The sequence below is a fragment of the Dermacentor albipictus genome, chromosome 9, assembly GCF_038994185.2.
Source record: "Dermacentor albipictus isolate Rhodes 1998 colony chromosome 9, USDA_Dalb.pri_finalv2, whole genome shotgun sequence".
Taxonomy (NCBI): domain Eukaryota; kingdom Metazoa; phylum Arthropoda; class Arachnida; order Ixodida; family Ixodidae; genus Dermacentor; species Dermacentor albipictus.
This window is the reverse complement of record NC_091829.1, coordinates 52,975,742-52,995,065: the sequence shown is the minus strand read 5'-3', so window position 1 is coordinate 52,995,065 and position 19,324 is coordinate 52,975,742. Positions and strand designations below refer to the sequence as shown.

At 46.3% G+C, this 19,324-nt stretch overlaps 2 protein-coding genes across 2 annotated transcripts in view; one reads left to right on the top strand and one right to left on the bottom strand.

Annotated features, from left to right (window-relative positions):
• The window catches only part of LOC135918293 (uncharacterized), a 58,599-nt gene extending 45,990 nt beyond the window's left edge, over nucleotides 1-12,609 (top strand). Inside the window, exons 6-8 of the mRNA XM_070525713.1 lie at nucleotides 254-339; nucleotides 4,022-4,247; nucleotides 12,481-12,609. Of these exons, the coding sequence (XP_070381814.1) occupies nucleotides 254-339; nucleotides 4,022-4,247; nucleotides 12,481-12,498 (330 nt within the window). The 3' untranslated portion in view covers nucleotides 12,499-12,609. The remainder of the gene's footprint in view (nucleotides 1-253; nucleotides 340-4,021; nucleotides 4,248-12,480) is intronic.
• Nucleotides 1-19,324, bottom strand: part of LOC135918290 (uncharacterized) — a 343,130-nt gene that overhangs the window by 138,652 nt on the left and 185,154 nt on the right. The window lies entirely within an intron of this gene.

Sequence of the window (19,324 nt, the reverse complement as noted above, 5' to 3'; positions counted from 1 at the left end):
GCCTACTATCAGGTCGTAAATCTTGGAACGTTTGGACGGATGCTGTGTTACTATAGATTTTTTAAAGTTAACTAGTAATTTATGCGTCATTGGTCCATACTACAAGCAGAATTTGCACAAGAAACAGCGACCTCAATAAAAAGAGGAAGACCAGTTTCGACATTTAACGTAACTCTTAGAAGCTTATACAATGACAGTACGAAAGACGCAAACGAACAGTTTTTTTTAAAGATGTCTAACCGGTTTGTTACAGGGAAGAAGGTGTTGTCTATGGGATTTGGAGTTGCCAGTGGGAGCCATAGGTGTTTACACATGCGAGCTTGTGGACAACACTAAGAAGTGAGTAATAGCTTAGCTGTACTAGTCCGATTATCGTCATGTAACAGTAAGAAGACATGCTGAAAAAAAATCGAACTCACCCTTTCACAACTGTCAAAAACAGCGAGTTTACTTACTTTGTAATTTATTAATTTATTTTAGGTATTATTATTTATTTTTTTTGTTTTGCAAGGCTAACGTTTCAGTTGGTTGTCTCCATCGCCACATTTCAGGAGCCGTCACGTTTTCCTGGTCAAAAGAAAAATAAGCTTAAGACTCGCTAAAGAACTACGCAGTGTACTAACACCTGATACCTATGTTATTTATTGTGCTGTTTGGCTACGCGTGTATTTATTTCGTACTGTTCTTTTTTTTTCCGTGCCAGAACTTGTTTTGAAATGTATCCTACTACTCAAAACTTGCGGTACTGATGAATGCACATTTCCCACAACCCCCCTCCCCCCCCCCCACTTGCCGCACAAGGGCCATTTCAAACATAATAAATGATAATGACAAATAGGGATTAGCGCGACTTAAGCGTGAGTGGCCGTGTAAAAGAAACTTCGGGGTTTAAGGGAAAATCGTCCACCGAATTTGCGAACGAGCGCAGTGGTTAGCTTGCAATACACGCAGCGCACTTAGGGGAAATTTTCTCTTGCCAAAAATGCATAATGTATATGGAAGGCGAAGGTTAAGCAACACTGGAGCACTCCTATGGAACAGCTTACCAACAGAAGTAAAACAAGCAAAATGTTTTTCACTATCAGTGAAAACCCATTATCACTCATTACTATTATCTGCATAGTTTTCTTCTGGATTGTGGACACATGTTTACCCTTTTCACTTGCAGTGTATAATTTACTAAATACAAATTCCTTTCTGTCGGTTCTTCGCAGCTAATACACGTACCCTGCCTTATGTTTTAATTGAATGTTTATGTATATATGACTTACTTATACTTCTTCGTATTGATGTTAAGATTGTGAACTATTAACTAGCATGGATCCCAACTAGCCTTGAGCTAGGGATACAGATGTCCTGTACAACTTTTCCTGTGTAATTTCCATTTTGAATAAATAATAATAATAATATTTGGGGTTTTACGTGCCAAAACCACTCTCTGATTATGAGGCACGCCGTAGTGGAGGACTCCGGAAATTTTGACCACCTGGGGTTCTTTAACGTGCACCTAAATCTAAGCACACGGGTGTTTTCGCATTTCGCCCCCATCGAAATGCGGCCGCCGTGGCCGGGATTCGATCCCGCGACCTCGTGCTCAGCAGCCCAACACCATAGCCACTGAGCAACCACGGCGGGTCATTTTGAATAAACTTCAATTTCAATTTTTCAATTTTTTTTCAACGTATTGACTCCTTTCGTGGAGCAGTTTGTTATAGAGAAACGAGATGGCGCTTCATGCAGCGCCGCACGTCGCCTAAGCGACAGCGTGTGCATACGACGCCGCTTCCACATCGCTCCTGCGTCATCAGCTGTCGGAAATGCAGCTGAGTTGCCGCTAACGCGCTGCGCTCCCATCATGCTGGATTGAATCGTGTGGATTGAAGGCGTATGCAGTTGCAAGCTGCAAAAGTAGTGACTGGCATATTAGGAATGGAATGAATCTGTGTGGCCAAGTTCGCGGACCGTGGGTGCAACTGCATACGGTTAAGCGAGTTTAGTTAAGCGACTCGCTCGACCTTACCGTTCGACTCGTTCGATATGGGCGGCCTTCTTCGAGGATACAGAAATTCGCTCATCCTACAGGGTTGTATTGCTAACCTTCAAAGAAAGATGTTCTGTCGCGGAATGTTGGCAGGAGTGGGTACCGCTCGTTAAACAATGGCAAAGGGAGTAGCGCCGCTGCCTGACATCATTGCCGCTGACGTCAGTTGTTGAAAATGGCGCTTGTGCTTCACACGTCCATGGCGTACGAGCAACGAAGCGTGGCAATCAAAACCGCCGACAAGCTCCGGTAATGTCACTGGGAGAGTCTGGACCACTCACCGTATGCAGTCACCACCTCGCCCCTAGTCATTTCTACGTTTTCGGTCAGCTGAAGAAGCTCCTGGCAGGACAGCCATTCACGTGCAACTATGAAGCCAAGACAGCAGTCCGATGGTGGTTCCACAGTCAGCCGGACGCATTCTACGACAGGGGCACCACAAATTTGGTGCCGCAATGGGACAAATGCCAGAATCGGTGAGGGGGCTATGCGGAAATGTGGTGGCAGTAGTGTAAGAACACAATGATTGTCGGCAGTAATGCGTTAGCATTGGGTTTACATATCACCACAATGCATTGCCATGGTCGAACGAGGTGGTAGTTATGAGACGTGTACTGCAGTGGAACACCTTCACGTTTCCCTAACAACACCCAGCGCCATCTAGCAGAGCGGCCGCGAAATCTTCGTGTGCCCTCCGAAATGCATGGCGCGCTGCTGCGCGTGAACGCTGGGAAACGCGTAAAATGGGAACAGGACTCTTCGCTCACCCTTATTTCTCTCGACACGCTGCAAAATCTACAAGCACTGCCGCGAAGTCAGCGAGCGGCGTGCGAGAGGAGAGGCGTGGCACGCTGCTGCACGGGAACAATGAACTGTTCCCGCGCTTGCCGCGAAATTAGTGGCACATACTCCGTGAACCAAGGCGATAGGTATACACTGAAGCGCGGCCCATACCTAGTGAATTCATCGCACAGCTTGCTAATGCGCCGGGCATTTCTGTCCTTGAAGAGCCCTTGTGACGCGGGCCGTTTCCGCTAAGCACCAGATAAATTTAAGGGATTTTTTTTCTTATTGTAGAGTGGCACATCGACAGTGGCACAAACATGGATACCCAAGGGGGCGGCAAAGACGTTCATCGAAGAGTGACGCGCAGTCACCACATTTGGCACGAAAGAGCTGGTGGCGACGAGCGACCACGTAGACTGCTAAATTAGGGCTCTCACAGGAGAGGAAGAACCAACTCTCGATCGCTTAGCGTAGCATTCTCTTTAATGATCTTCGGAACGCTAGCCCGTGCCGGAGCGTGCCAGCCGCTCGTGCCTCGTGTAGACGCGAGCGTCTACGTCAACTCTCGTGCGACGCCGATGCTGCTGCCGCTACAAGCTTAATAAAAAGTCGTCGCACAGTTCCGTCTCTCTCGAGAAGCAAGTGCCTGACTCCGCAGTGGACATTCCTTAACGTCGCCGCTATGCGCAAGAAGCACAGAAATCGCCCTTGAATTACAGACCGCAACGCTCTCAACGCGGAGAGTTCACGGACACGTACCAGCGAACACGGGCTACGGTAGAACCTTCTCCCCACTTTCGAGCAAGTGAGACCATCCTCCGGAGCAATGACCTTGACCGGCTGCTACAGATCATCAGTCGGGCCCTGGCAGCGGAGGAAGGGCGGCAGGACAATTAGGCCTTACCGTTCGACTCGTAAAATTTTCGCGTCGAAAGAAAGCGTTTTCAATCGATCAATCCCTTTCGGAAGTGTTGTTGGCGAATGTAACCTCACCTCTTCGACAGCGCTTCGTTGTTCCTGCGTTTACACACGCACGTCCACGTTTCCATTGCTACTTTTGTATTAACTCTGGGTCTCAAATTCGTACCGTACTAATATATGCACTGAAATATGAAATAATAGACGGCGGTACACTTTGTTGGGTCAGATCTTACGCTTACTTCTTATTCTGTCTTTCTCTATTTTTTTATGCAGGAACTGGATCCAATTGACAGACCCGAAGGATAAAAAAAGTACTCATTATTTTGACCATGGAAACCTTTCGAATGGAACGATACTGCATTACACGATTCGCCTCTCATTTCGGGAGTACGTCGTAAGCACCGATTTCCACCCGGAACTTTTTACGCAACAATCCGATAAACCGACCTACATTAACGCATACTTCTCAGAAGCACTGAACATCATTAACTTCGATGTGGTAAGTTGTTTTTCTAGTAAGTTTCGATGTAGTTAGAACATTGATTTCTCCCATCTTAGTGTTCGAGGCGTCGGGCGTTACTTTGGCGTAACCTGCAGTATTTTAATACTATCATTTTTTAAGGACACTAAGGCAATGTGTATGTCGACGCGCGCGCAAAATCGCAGCAAATCATTGTAGTTATGATAGAATACATATTCTTTGATGAATGATGAATTTGAAATTCCCAAGCCGATCTGAAGACAAAAGAAGGAAATTTAGCGGAAATCCTTTTGCGGCTACATGCATGCAACATGTACTCCATGCAACTTCTGTAAACACTGGCCCCGGGTTCCCGCTAGTATGTATTACAGCAAACGTTTTTACTTTTCCTTTATTTCTACCTTTCTTTTTTTATTCTTTCTTTCTTTCTTTCTTTCTTTCTTTCTTTCTTTCTTTCTTTCTTTCTTTCTTTCTTTCTTTCTTTCTTTCTTTCTTTCTTTCTTTCTTTCTTTCTTTCTTTCTTTCTTTCTTTCTTTCTTTCTTTCTTTCTTTCTTTCTTTCTTTCTTTCTTTCTTTCTTTCTTTCTTTCTTTCTTTCTTTCTTTCTTTCTTTGCTTCCTCGTGCCGAAATAATGCGCTTGTACTGGTTAGCATTAAAAAAGGTGCCATCATTTAAACCTGCTGTGATGTGTGCAACACCTCGTAGGAAGAAAAAAAGAAAGAAAGAAAAATGCCTGGGCCTTTCACGGCGTAACTTACGCACGAAAATTGCAAAGCGCACTCATTTTGAAGAGGGTGTCACGTGACACTAGGCGCTCTTTTATTGCGAGAGGCACAACACGCACGCAGCCGCCTGAATCCTGGTGTGAGCATCACGTCGCAATTTATATATACATATATTGTTACACACGAGGTGTTTAATGCAGAACCAGATGAATCTGGTTGATAGGCGCGGTTGTTGAAGCGGGGTCTCCCGGCAGCTTGGCTAACGTCGTTCTCATCTTCCTTTCATCTGGTTGTCTGCGCGGCAGGCGTGGTAAATGACAGCTTGTGACATTTCCCCGCTGGCAGACGAAGCCCGCCGGGCGAGTCAGTCATCTCGTGGTTTGTAACGCCTCAGACCCGCGACGTGTGTCACTTCAGCCTTGGCCTAGCGTCGTCCACCGCTCGTGAGACGCGCAATGCGGTAGTTTACTTCGCTGAGGCACTCCAGAATAACGTAAGGGCCGACGTAGTGGGCGAGAAACTTCTGGCGCAAGCCACGCTTCCGCAACGGCGTTTAGAGCCACACAAGATTACCAGCATCGAAGTAAACGTGGCGGTGACGCCCGTCATAGCGTATCTCAGACCGGGCCTGCGATTCTAGGGTGCGTAGCCTAGCGAGGCGTCGCGCTTCTCCTGCTCGACATAGGATCTCATCAAATGATTCGTTGTCATGAGCGAAGTAGGGAAATAGCGTGTCGAGGGTGTAGCGTGGCGGACGAGCATACAGAAGGAAAAATGGTGAGTAACCAGTGGTCTCGTGTCTCGCGGTATTGAAGGCATAGGTAATGAAAGGCAAGATACTGTCCCAATTCTTGTCTGCTGAATCGACGTACATGCACAGCACGTTGGCAAGCGTTGTTTGGGCACTCGACCAGACCATTAGTTTGTGTATGGTAGGGCGTAGAATGGCGGAAGCTAAATGAACACAGACGAAAGGTTTCTTCAACCACGTTCGCGGTAAACTCTCGCCCACGATCGCTGATTACTATGCGAGGAGATCCATGTTGGAGTATCAGGTTAGCCAGCAGTGAAATAGAAACTTCTGTAGCTGTGGCCGATGTCAATGCGGCGCTCCCACAATAGCGGGTAGGGTGATCTACGCAAACGATAACCCAACGATTACCCTTGGAGGATCGCAAGAAAGGGCCCAGAAGATCTATACCAACTTGCTCAAAGGGGACGCTAGAAGGGGGAACTGGCTGAAACAGGCCATGTGGAGCTTGTGGCGCACGCTTGTAGCGCTGGCAATGAGAGCAGCTGGCGACGTACCGTTCAATATCTTTCTGCATCCCAGGCCAGTAAAAACGTTCTTGAGCCCGGTAGAGTGTACGTGTGGAACCAAGATGACCGCAATTTGGGTCATCGTGCATGGCGTGTAATACTTGGTGGCGAAGGTTCTTGGGGACAACTAAAAGGTAGCGTGCACCGGTGGTCGAGTAGCTCTTCTTATACAGCGCGCCACCATCACGTAGGCAAAAGCGACTGCCTGCAGGTGACTCCTGTGCTGCGGCGAAGAGTGGTTGTAAGCTCTCGTCCTTGTGCTGCTGGGATATGACGGTACCCATATCCGGGAATTCCGGGGACATAAACGCGATGTATTCATCAAAATTGTCCGCATCACATTCAGTTGTTTGAAGTGGCATCCGAGAGAGACAATCAGCGTCAGCATGCCGCAGCCAATTTTGTAGCAAATAACGAAATCGTTTTCCTGTAGATGGAGGGCTCAGCGCGGTAGTCGTCCTGAGGGATCCCGCAGATTCACCAGCCAGGGTAGCGAATGATGATCTGTTATCACAGTGAAAGGGTGCCCATAGAGATCCGAACGAAACCATTGCACGGCGAAGATGACCGCCATACACTCTTGTTCGGTGACTGTGTAGTTGCGCTCGGAGCGGCTCAAGGACCGGCTAGCGTATGAGATCACGTGCTCACTGTCGCCAACACGCTGAACTAGCACATCAGCGATGCCTACGCCGCTGGCATCGGTGGGAATCTCAGTTGGTGATGAAGGATCAAAGTGGCGAAGAATTGGTTGGGATGTCAACAGGAACTTGAGCTGGCTAAACGATGAGTCGCGATCTGCAGACCACTCAAAGGGAACGCCTTTTTGGAGAAGGCGTGTAAGGGGATGAGCCATGTCAGCAAACCGAGGAATGAATCGTCGAAAATAGGAGCACAAGGCCAAGAAACTTCTTAACTGCTTGACAGAGTTGGGCACTGTAAATCCTTCTACGGCCGCAGTCTTTTGTGGATCTGGTCGGATGCCTTCTTTAGCGAACAGATGGCATAGCACAAGAGTTTGTCGTTCCCCAAAACGGCATTTTTTAGTTGAGCACTGGACCCGCTTTCTCCAAGCAGTTCAAGACCAAATTCAAACGTTTGTTGTTCTCACTAAACGGTCGCCCGAAGATCACAACGTCGTCTAAGTAGCACATGCAAACTTCCTATTTTAAGCCGCGTAATATCGTGTCCATGAACCTTTCAAACGTTGCGGGCGCGTTACACAACCCGAAAGGCATCACGTTAAACTCGCATAGTCCGTCCGGTGTTACAAATGCTGTCTTTTCTCTGTCGTCCTTGTGTATAGGAATATGCCAGTAAGCTGACCGTAAATCGATTGAGGAAATGTAAGATGCCGCAAAGTGACAGTCGATGGCGTGGTCAGTTCGTGGGAGCGGATATACATCTTTCTTAGTAACGGCGCTTAGGCCACGGTAAGCATTACAAAACCGCCGCGTACCGTCTTTCTTCTTCACCAATATCGCAGGGGCTGCCCAAGGACTAGACCATTCTCGAATGACGCCTTTGCATAGCATTTCTTGGACCTGATCGCTGATTATCTTGCGTTCGAACGGGGATACACGATAGGGTTTTTGTCGGATTGGCTGGGCGGCTCCTATGTTGATGCGGTGACGAGTTCTGGACGCAGGAATTGATGGCGGGCCATCGTGCTGCGCATATTGGAATACCGAGGTATGTTTCGTAAGCAGGGTCATCAAAACTCGAGGCTTGTGATCGCTGAGTGACTTATCAATCATGGAAACTATCTTCGAGCTCCCGGGGCTCGAGACACACGTTGCTCCTCCATCGGGGAGCTCTGTAAGTACTGCGACCGATACGGGCAAGTCTTCCTGAAACGTGGCAATCTTTAGGCCTTAAGGTAGCACTGCCGCTTCAGTGGAACAGTTTAGCGCCCACAGCCACGCGCATCCATTGGTCACTGAGACCACGCAGTGCGGAACACGTTTTTCTTGAGGCAGTTCCGATGTACAAGTTCCACTGCAGCATCGAACGAGATAGGAGACGGAGATGAATAGGCGACGGCAACACGCGTCGCGCATAAGGCGGGCACAACTGTATCCTCAGACACGCACAACACACTCTCCGGGCAAGCTTCACGTTCAAAGAGCACAGGTGAAACACTGGTGTCGACACTGAGTTTTCCCGTCCGGCAGTCAGCATTCGCACCACACAATAGCAAAAAGTCAGTCCCCAGAATCACGTCATGCGAGGAGCGAGGAAGAACAGTAAACTCTGCATTAAAAACTTTCCCACCCAAAGACACATCCACGGTGCACACACAAACCGGGTATAACGATGCACCACTGACTCCACGGACACTTGTGCTCCGGTCCCAACGAAACAGAACCTTGCTATATATACATATATCATGGACGCAAGAGCGCACTCGCGTTCAGGCTGAGTTGCAGCATGGTCTGACGGGCTCCAAGACTGCACGGCAGCCCGGCATACCACCAAAATCATTGGATATTCAACAGCGGCAATTAAAAGGTGGCTAGTTTTCCAATCTTCTGCATGGCGGTGCCACCGCGCTGCAGTGGAGAGAATTCACTCGTGTTAAGGAGTCACTCATATTGAAGGTAGAATTCACTCATATAGACCGTTGACATCGGTAATATACAGGTTAGCGATGCAGGCGATTGAATGAAAGCTGCCAGCATATGTGGAGAATATAATGGCATATTGGGAGAACTTCAGAATGGCAACACAATCTGTAGGCGTCTGGACGATCACTTGTTTGTCCTTCTCCGTGTATTGAAACATGCGGAGTAGAAAGGAGTGCTTTACATGTTGCTTTTTTTAGACATTAGAACAGCAAGTCACAACGTTGACAGCAACGTTTTATATGTTTTCGAAGGGGATATAGCTGTTAAGAGAGATTTACGTAGAATATACCGTTTTATTCAATGGGAGAAGATGAGGAGCGAGGAGAAAGTTGATATCAACAAGGGACTGTGCTAGGTGTGCCCTTTATCCCCAGTGCTGTTTATGATGTACGTGCATGGTAAGGATGGAAAGGACGCCAGAAGGAAGTAATATCGTGTTTATTATCTCATAATAATTTATTATCTCCTGATTATCTCAGTTGTCGACCAACAGCTTCCAGGTTTGTTTTATGCGAACGACATTGTGCGTCTAGCTAAAAAGCAAAGTGATATGCAACTTCTGGCTAATAGCTGTGGACAGGAAGGTGAGACTTTAGATCTGAAATTCGGCGGTAATAAATACGGCGTGATAGTATTGAATGAAAATAGTGAACAGACAGTGTCAATTCAGCGCCAAAAAATACCTCGGGTAAAAAATATAAACACCTTGCTATATGGATGAACGAAGGCAATAGATATATGGAAATACAGGAAAAAAACATTAAGCGTCAAAGGGAAGAGAAATGCCGCCATAATAAAACGCAGGGCACTATGGGGATACAAAAGGTACGAGGTGCTCTGGGGAACCTGGAAAGTTCCCCAGAGTTGCTTCAGAAAGGGTTGTTCGACTGTAACGCAATTGGTATCAGTGATTCATTCATTTGCTTTATCTCTAGACAATAATGGCCAAATAGATGTAATATTTTTAGATTTCAGAAAAGCCTTCGATAAGGTTCCACACGACAAATTAATATACAAACTTAGAATTATTGGCATACCTGACATTTTCATAAACTGGATTATTGCTTACCTGAGCAAACGCACTCAGTACGTTACAATAGGTGAACATAGCTCGGCCACTCTCCCGGTCACATCAGGGGTGCCCCAAGGTAGTGTCTTGGGGCCTTTACTGTTTTTAATTTATATAAATGACATTGTTAAAACCATAACTCCTGGTGTGCAAATTAGACTGTTTGCCGATGATTGTATTTTGTACAGTGACATAACTTGTCAGAATGATCAGACTGTCCTCGAAAAGAATTTAAATAACATATTAAAGTGGTGTAATGAATGGGGTATGTTTATTAACGCTGATAAATCCGTATTTCTTTGTGTTACTCGTAAAAAAAGCCCAGTAACTTTTTCTTATACCCTAGGTTCTTCAGCTCTACGTGAAACTCACAATTACAAATACTTAGGTGTTACTTTGACTTCCACATTGTCATGGAACATGCACATTAATGATATTTGTTCTTCTGCTTTCCGCAAACTCTGTTTTCTAAGACACAAACTGAAAAATGCCCCTCTTAATGTGAAATTACTGTGTTATTTTACATTTATTAGACCAAAGTTAGAGTATGCATGTATATCATGGGATCCTTATACTAAATCAAATATCGTGCGTCTTGAAAAAATACAAAGAAAGGCAGTCAGGTTTATATTTAATAAATTCGCAAGACTGGACTCTCCCTCCAAAATTATGACAGAAAACTCCATACCTACTCTTGAATCGCGCCGAAAGCTGCTAAGACTTGAATTCCTTTCCCTTCTTCTCAACAACAGGCTTGAAATTAAACCATCGACTTATATAACGCCTGCACTAACACGGCAAACAAGACAGCATCATCCGGATTCACTAACACCCTATTATGCTCGAACTAACATGTTTAAATTTTCTTTTTTTCCCAGAACAGTATCAGACTGGAACGACAGTTTACAGACACAGTGTGACTAAAATTTGTATAAATCTGTATTAGTTTGTTCTTAATTTGTTCTCTTTTGTTTGTATACGTTCTGTTGCCCCTCTGCTTGGACCGAAAGGTCTGCAGTATGTACTAAATAAATAAAAAATACATAAATAAAAGTTTCAGGACTTACATTTGGAAATGGTGTTGTTCGCTTGAAGTCGGGGGTACAGTAAGGACTGAGGAATATGGAAGTAACGACTGAGGAATATGGAAGAAAGTAAATGGGCTGCGAGAGTGTTGAGGCAATTGTACAGGAAAAACATTGATTCACAGTGGAGGAAAAGACCTAGGAAGCTTACCATCAAGTATGCGGCGCGTAGGGTGAGCAACACACCAATAAAGAACACCAAGCGGAAAGTCAGACAGGCTGAAATAATTTCATGGGCGGCGGCAATGGAAAAGAAACTTTCCATGACGAACTACTGAAGAGGAAAAAACGAAATGCAAACCATGCAGTATGTTTTATTAGAAGGTATCTGCCGAGCGGTCGATTTAGGCACCCCTGGCCTCCTTGAAGCACTTGGGTTCAGCGATAGCAGAGCGAAAGTAAACATGTCCGCAGTAAGGAGTAATAAGAGGCGATAGGAAGATTGTTGGACAATATATAGGGAAACGATAAACAACAGAGGCGTACAAAAACAAAGTTCCCAATAGGAGTTCAAAAAGATTGATGATGGGAATTTTGTGTGGAAGTTTTTTATTAATATTAATTTTTTTACATAGGTAAAACAGCTTGGTGGCACAATCGACCGGCGTATTCTAAAGGGAACGTCGATAGCATGCATGCATGCACGCATGCATCCCGTCCCGTCCCATCCCGTCCCGTCGCATCCCGTCCCGTCCATCCGTCCGTCCGTCCGTCCGTCCGTCCATCCATCCATCCATCCAACCATCCATCCATCCGGAAATATTGCGAAGGTATTCACCCAATGAGAGCCACAGGTAACATACATCTTTCAGAAACACTTGCATTGAAGTGGCCGGAAATATCAATCGGTGAACTGCCGATAAATGGAAGAGACGCTTAGAGCATAAGCGAAAAAAAGAAAGCAGGGAGGAGAGTAGTGCTACCGGATCCATTACAGGCTTAGGAAGCGATACCCGATAGATACGTTTTGAGGAAGATAACGGGGGCGTATGCAAAACCGCTAGAATAAGAAGCAGGTATAGCATTCATGATTAGCTCAATCAGTAGAACAAGTACAAACGCTTGCTGGGTCAAGTCATTGCTGGGTGACTAACCACGCTTTATTACAATAATTTGTTTGATTGCGCGAGGGCATTATATGTCAGCGTACGCGCGCAATTGCATAGCCAATCGTTCCGCATATAACCCAATATATTTTTAAATCGTGTGTTTGCAAAGTCACAAAGCATTCTGAATTCGAAGAGATGAAGTTTATGGAAATCCATGCACTAACCATACTAACTGCCGGTTAAGCTACCTTGCGATATGGTTAGAACGAGTCAACTTTTTACTGAGGCAGTGGAAGCTAGTACTTTGCGCAAATCTAAACAGTTTCGTATGTTCTCCACGGTAACTTATGATCATTTTCCTTCTTTTTTGTCGCAGGACGTACCGTACACGTAGAAGACGAGTTTACTCTCTGCATTTACTCGTTTCCAGCAATTCCGTAATTAGCAAAATGTGTTTTCTGAAATAAACGAATACTCCTATTTCAATAAAGTATTATCGCCGTTATTGACGTGTGTTCCTTCATCGTAGCGGGAGAATCTTCCAGTAAAAGAAAGGCATTTGCTTCACTCAGGGGTGTATACACATTTCTGTATTTGATTTGTGTTTTGTTATTTCTGTCCAGCGGTGGTGGCAAGGGAGAGGAAAATCACAGGCACTCATCTTCAGGTAAGTTGAACTCTGTGGGTAGTGGCCCCATTTCACTTGAATGTTCGGCCTTTTGTGCCAAAGCCGGTTCAGTGCAGGTAGTGTCAAAGGATAGGGCACGTTAGTGCGGTTTGCACAAATGCTGCCGTGTGCTCACGGTGCTGTGGGTCGCACAGCTCCGACGCCTGTTGTGCAGAAAACCAAAAGTGCGCCAATTGTCGGGGCTCTCACGATGCAGTTTCGAAGAATTGCCCACATGTGAAATATAAGGCGAAAGTCTTGAGGCAAATGGTCAGGGATGGTTCCTCGCACAGGGGGGCTGCAGCTAAGGTGCGACGTCGATGTTCACGTCACCGGACTCTAGGAAACCCACTGCTATTGCTAAGGATGCACGGAATCCACTGACAGTCCACAAACTTCTGCATACAACTAGCAATAGCAGCAATGAGATTCCTCAGCAGAATGTCTCCAATATAACTGCCTCATGCGAGGAGTGGCCACCATTGCCACGGCTAGACCCACCAGCGGGGCGACAAGATGTAGCACGCTCGCCGAATCATGCTTCACCTTCTGGCAGGAACCAAGGCAACGACAAACAAGTTGTCACCGTGATAAGGGCCCTTATGAACACGCTACGAGCACTACTGACCCGCCATACACACTCCAGTGGCTCGAGGCGCACTTCATGTACTGCATGCCCTGAATCCGGTACTGTCCGGTCTTGAGAAGCACCATGGCTGCTTCTCTACATTCGTTCCTTAAAGAGGTCAAGGAAGCGTCTATCTTCCAATGTAATGTCAGAGGTATTAAATCACGCATTTCTGACATTCGTCCGTTTGTTTTTAAGAACAAATTTCCAATAATCGTCATTTGTGGCCCAAACATTGAGAGCGCCATCCGCCTATCAGGATATGAAGCTTTCATGTCTGCCACCTGTAGCGACCGCAGCAAAGTCATCGTTTATATCAGATGCGGTTTCACATATGTTTTACACCCAGCGGCTCCTGATGACAACAATCAGTACGTGTGTTTGACTATAAAATGCAAGAACGTCGCACTCACGCTCGCAGGTGCCTACATTTCGCCTTCGAGTCGGTTTGACAACGCAGGACTAGGTGCAATTTTACCAGCGACACCTGAACCATGGGTTATTATCGGCGAGTGCAATGCGCATCCTCCACTATGGGGAAGCTTAAAGATGGACTGTCGAGGAAGACGTGTACTATCCTTCGCGTCGGAGCATGAGCTCTGCTGCCTAAATGATGGCAGTCCCACTTTTCTGCGGGGATTGACATACAGCAGCTGCCTGGACTTGACTTTTGTTTCAAGGTGCCTCAGTGTCAGTGTGAAGTGGTTCACGGACAACGAAACACATGACAGTGACCACGTTCCAACATATGTTTAAATCAACGGCATGCTCAAGTGATACTCTACTACAGTTCTTCATCACATCGACTGGCCTAAATACACGTTGCTCATGGAGAAAAATTGCCAAGAGATCCAGGACTGTCTGCCTGACAGCATCGAGAAGCTAATTAACGCCGCTGCTCAAGAAGCCACAAGACCTCTTGGGCCTATTCCTAAATTTTCTGAATTCGAAGCAGAATCGGAGCGGCTTCGAACAATCCGCCGTCGCGCGGAAAGAAGGTACAGGCGCACCAAGTCTATCCACGACCTAAGGGAGGCGAGACGCATACAGACAAAGATCCAGTGTCGGATCAACTCTCTGCAGTGTCTAAGATGAAAAATCTTCTGTGATTCTCTTGATCCGCATAAACCCCTGTCACATATATGTAGAAGAGTGCATGGTCTTCCAACACCACCGCAACAACGCCACCGCGACAAGTGCCTGGCTCTCTGCCAACGTCGCAGAGAGATCGACGTGGCGGAGCACTTCTGTTTCAAGGTTGCTGGTCTACCACCATCGTTCGCTACACGTGATCCCCGTGATGTTCCAATCTCGCGGGATTCTCGTATAGACAATCCGTTTTCCATCGAGGAGTTGCAGGCGGCGTTGGCAGCGTGCAGACGTTCCTCATCGCCTGGGCCTGACGGGGTGACATACGCAGCTCTTGGAAACCTCGCTCAAACAGCCCGGCATGCTCCTCTAGACATGTACAATAATTCATAGCGGGAAGGAGAAGTTCCTGCTGCATGGAAGTCCAGCAGCCTTGTGCCTTTGCTCAAGAAAGGCAAACCACCCCTTGACGTGGGGTCTTATCGTCCCATTGCTCTGGCCGGTTGTCTAGGAAAGGTGATAGGGAGGATGGTGCTGACGTGTCCAGAGTGGTATCTAGAACACTACAAGTTATACCCTGACGCTATGGTAGGCTTTCGACGCGAACGCTCTTCTATAGACAACGTCATAGATCTTGTCTCGTCTGTTCAGCACGAAAAAAGACTCAGGAGACTGTAGCGGCGATGTTCTTGGATGTTAAAGGCGCATATGATAACGTAACCCATCAAGCCATCCTGGACGCCTTGGACGGTGTCGGCCTAGGCGGCCTTGTTTTTCGGTGGATATCCAACTTCTTGAAGGACAGGTCATTCTTTGTGCAAACAGAGGATGGTGCGTCATCACAACGCAACACCTAACGAGGCGTACCACAAGGCGGAGTCTTGAGCCCCACTCTATTTAACCTGGTGCACATCGACCTGGTTCATACCCTTCCGGAATCCGTCCATACGTCGATCTATGCAGACGATATATGCATTTGGTCATCAGGAGCGATGCGTCCACAGGTGCGCGCCAGTCTTCAAAAAGCGGCCACACTAACAACAGGTTATGTTCGAGCACGAGGTCTGGAGCTGTCCTGCAAGAAGTGCTCTGTAGTCGCTTTCACGCGTAAAGCAACGAAACCGTACGTTATCAGAATCATGAATGTCAGAGGTTGAAGCAGGGAAGTTAAACTGAAAGGGAAGTGCTTGGCCCTTAATAGGTAGATTTCGGCACTAGCTAAAGCATTAAATTTTACGGTCAATGTAAATGGGCCACTACGGCGCTTCTGCGTGTGGCGGGAAACATATTAGGCAGAATGTAGTTGGCCTGGTCGCACGTCGATTCGCAGCACGGAACAAGTACCGGGATGAAAAAAAGGCTGAGCTAGTGGTCACAAAATAATAAATGCGTGCGTGAATGCTCGGAGCATAACATCCGTAAGAGCAATAAAAACGCAACAAAAAGACTGCAGCCATATTAGGGCACCCGAAGCATCAATTAAAGACTCCCACACCTTTATAAGAGATGAAGGCAGTAGCATCTTTTAAGGAGACGATATGCTGCGGTAGATGAGAGATGTCGTAACTGATAACATCGGCAAGAAGCAAAGCGTTAATCTACCCTCAAAGAGTTGCAGCAACAAGGAAAGCTGAGACCTAAAAAATTGATGTGCAATGTACTCAGTTTCAAAACTGAGGAAATGTATCTAATGACATGGCAGCAGTGCCAGGTGGAGCCGCAATACACCTAATCAAATATCTGGGTCCAAAGAGCAAGTCACAGCTGACTTGTGCATAGAACAAGTGATTAAAATAAAGCAAATTACGTTTCGCCCCTGAAGAATCCGCCCAGCCACAGAAGAACACAGTATAGATCAATAAAGTTTTCAATCACTCACTCATTTGCATGTGTGAAACCAAGGTTAATTGATCTATAAAGACAGGTGTGATAAAGATAAGACAAGCTCGTACAGACCCCTTACAGTCACGTCATATCATAAGAAGCCAACACTGACACCAAGGACAACATAGGGGAAATTACTTGTGCGTAGTAAATAAAATAGAAAAACGATTAAATAATGGAAATAAAAGTGGAATAAAAAACAGCTTGCCGCAGGTGGCGAACGATCCCACAACCTTCGCATTTTGCGTGCGATGCGCTACCAATTGAGCTACCACGGCGCCGTTTTTCTATCCACTTTCTAGCATACTTATGCTTCCTAGTAGAACACTAGGAGTGTTAGCCAGCGCCACCACTCACAGACCTTGGTGACGGATGTGGACCATTCTTTCTGCCGGAGGCGTTACCAAAAAGTGATGTTTTAGGGCGAAGGCTACCGGTCAATAAACACACACATGCTACCTGAAGGCATCAATGTTGACGGATTCGAGACCCTCGTTCCCCGCCTGCGGTAATTTTTTTGATCCACTTTCATTTCTGGTAATTTATCGTTTCTCTATTTCATTTATTACGCACAAGTAATTTCCCCTATGTTGTCCTTGGTGTCAGTGGTTGTTGGCTTCTTATGATATGACTAATAAAAACGGGCCCCTCGGTTAACCTCCTTCTCGTTTATTACAGTACCGTCAGTAATATAGAGAATGGCAATGCAATCTATAAAATTACAGCTGTCGAAGCGGGTGGCCAAAGATCTGGCTGGCGATCTAGACACGCAGACAGATGGGCGGACGGATGGACCGAGAGACTAAATACACGAAAGTGCCTCGAGCAACCAGATACGCGGCCACTTTGCGTGTATTCGCGGGCTCCTTTCACACTCGAAAAAACACCTTTACGTAGCATGTATTGAGCAACAGAAAGCTGTACCGGGAGTTTTTCGTGTTGCTCTAAAGTTGTCTCATTGATTCTTTTCGTCTCAATATCTGAGAAGTTGAATAAATAATCAGGACTAATTATGTAATTAGGGGAAATGCATACCACAGTCGGAGTACCTACAAGCGATGATCAGCAACATTAGCTTGCTTCTCTCCAGCTATGTGGCATTTGCACCTTTTTAAACCTTGGTGCATGATATATACTGCATCCTGCCTTATAGGTTGCGCCCAAATCTCCTGTCTTATCTTTCCGGGTTTGATATTGAAAAAAAGATGAAAGTCGATCTCCTCGAAGCTGGACACTGAGTCACGGTAGGTTAAAACTATCTGCAGTGGTGTAGTATAACATCCAGCTAATAAACTCGCACATTTTACTCTGTATACATATGGTGACATGCTCCGTTCTTTTGCATTACTGTCTTTCGCACTTTTCACCAGATAACTGAAGGAAGTCGTTTATCATGTATAATCTGCTCAGTTGACTTCACATCCAATTGTTCGTATAATCAAGCGTTACAAGTTACCCTAAGTAAGCCTTCTTTTACTAAACATAGTTTACTCAACATAGACGTTTCATTTTTTTTTAGAATTAGGAAACATTAAATATTAGATTCGATATTGGAAAATAGCATTTCCGAAATATTTACGTTGTATTTCTGAACTATTCATATTCAACTTCACTCAAACATTTCGTGATTGGAACACTCCTACTTATGTCCTGCGTTGCTAAAGTACGTTGTTATAGTTTTTCCTCACATGGGACTTTCAGGGGCCCTGAGTGATGCCTTGTTACTCTAAGTGACAAAAGTGATGCGATGTTGCAATGGCTACAAGTGTAACCTCACACCTTTGTAACCTTGGAAAGATGAATTATTTATGTACAAAAGGAAATTCGCATTGCCAGTAAACTCTGAAGTTGACACTTTAGCGTCGAAAAAGCCTATATCCACACTAAAAAAGAAGTGGCAGTTTTGACCGAAAGGCGAAGCCTCGATTGCGCTGGCAAATTAGTAGACAGATATACGTAAGGATGATAGATGATAGATTTATCGGCCGTAGATACTTGTAAACATATGCATACTAACTAAATTAACAAGCATGGTGTCAGGAGCGTTAAAGCAAACATGAACACATCTCACTCGATGATTGCCGAAACTCGCGCTCAGAACTCTGGAATGACGACTCGCGGCAAAACAGCGAGCGAATTGACCTTCGTGCTGCCGCTCGCATCAACGCGAACTATGCCGCGAAAACAGAGCTTGCGTCGCACTCTCCCGTCATCGCATATGGCTTTGAAGACAGCGCGGCCCGGGCGCATTTTTACAATTGCTGTGAGGTACAGCGGGGCGTGGCGTTTCTCATGGCGCTCGACTGTTTCTGCACAGCTGCGAGTAAGAGCGGGTGCAAGAGAGGAAATCTGGGGTCCTTTGCTCCTTGAATATGGGACTCTGCCTAGGCACTACGGAGGAGGTTTCTTGGCGCGTGTTGTATGCGTTTGTCCCCTAGACATGCTGGCATTGCGGAGTGCGGTCGAGTCTGTTTACGCTCCGCCGCTGGCTGCCAGCACTGCGAGGCAGTGGGAACAGATGCCCCATTTGGTGATCGCTGTGTCTGAAGGGACAAAGTTCTAACTGGTGTTGTATAAGTCGTCGGTCGCTTCTTTCGTCGCGGCGATAGATAGCATTTTTTACAAGCACTGCTCCAGGAGGGCACATTTAACCGGCAAAGGGAGGCCTCAGGGAGCACCTGAGAGTATACTAAAGCTGGCGGTGCAGGATCTCTAGGGCACCCAAGGGATAGCCAGGGGATCAAAGCTGGAAGAAGGGCGGCCCGTGGATTAGGGCGGCGGCGGCCCAAACGTGCTAGGGGATGTTCGCATAAAAAATTGGCTGTCCATGATAGCGGACAGTCAATTTTATACACCCCTGGCACACGCAGGCATCCGGGTTCTAGCTTTGATGTCCCCGTTGCCGCTGTGGTGTCCTGTAGGTGTCGCGAATAATTCGAAATAATGACTCAT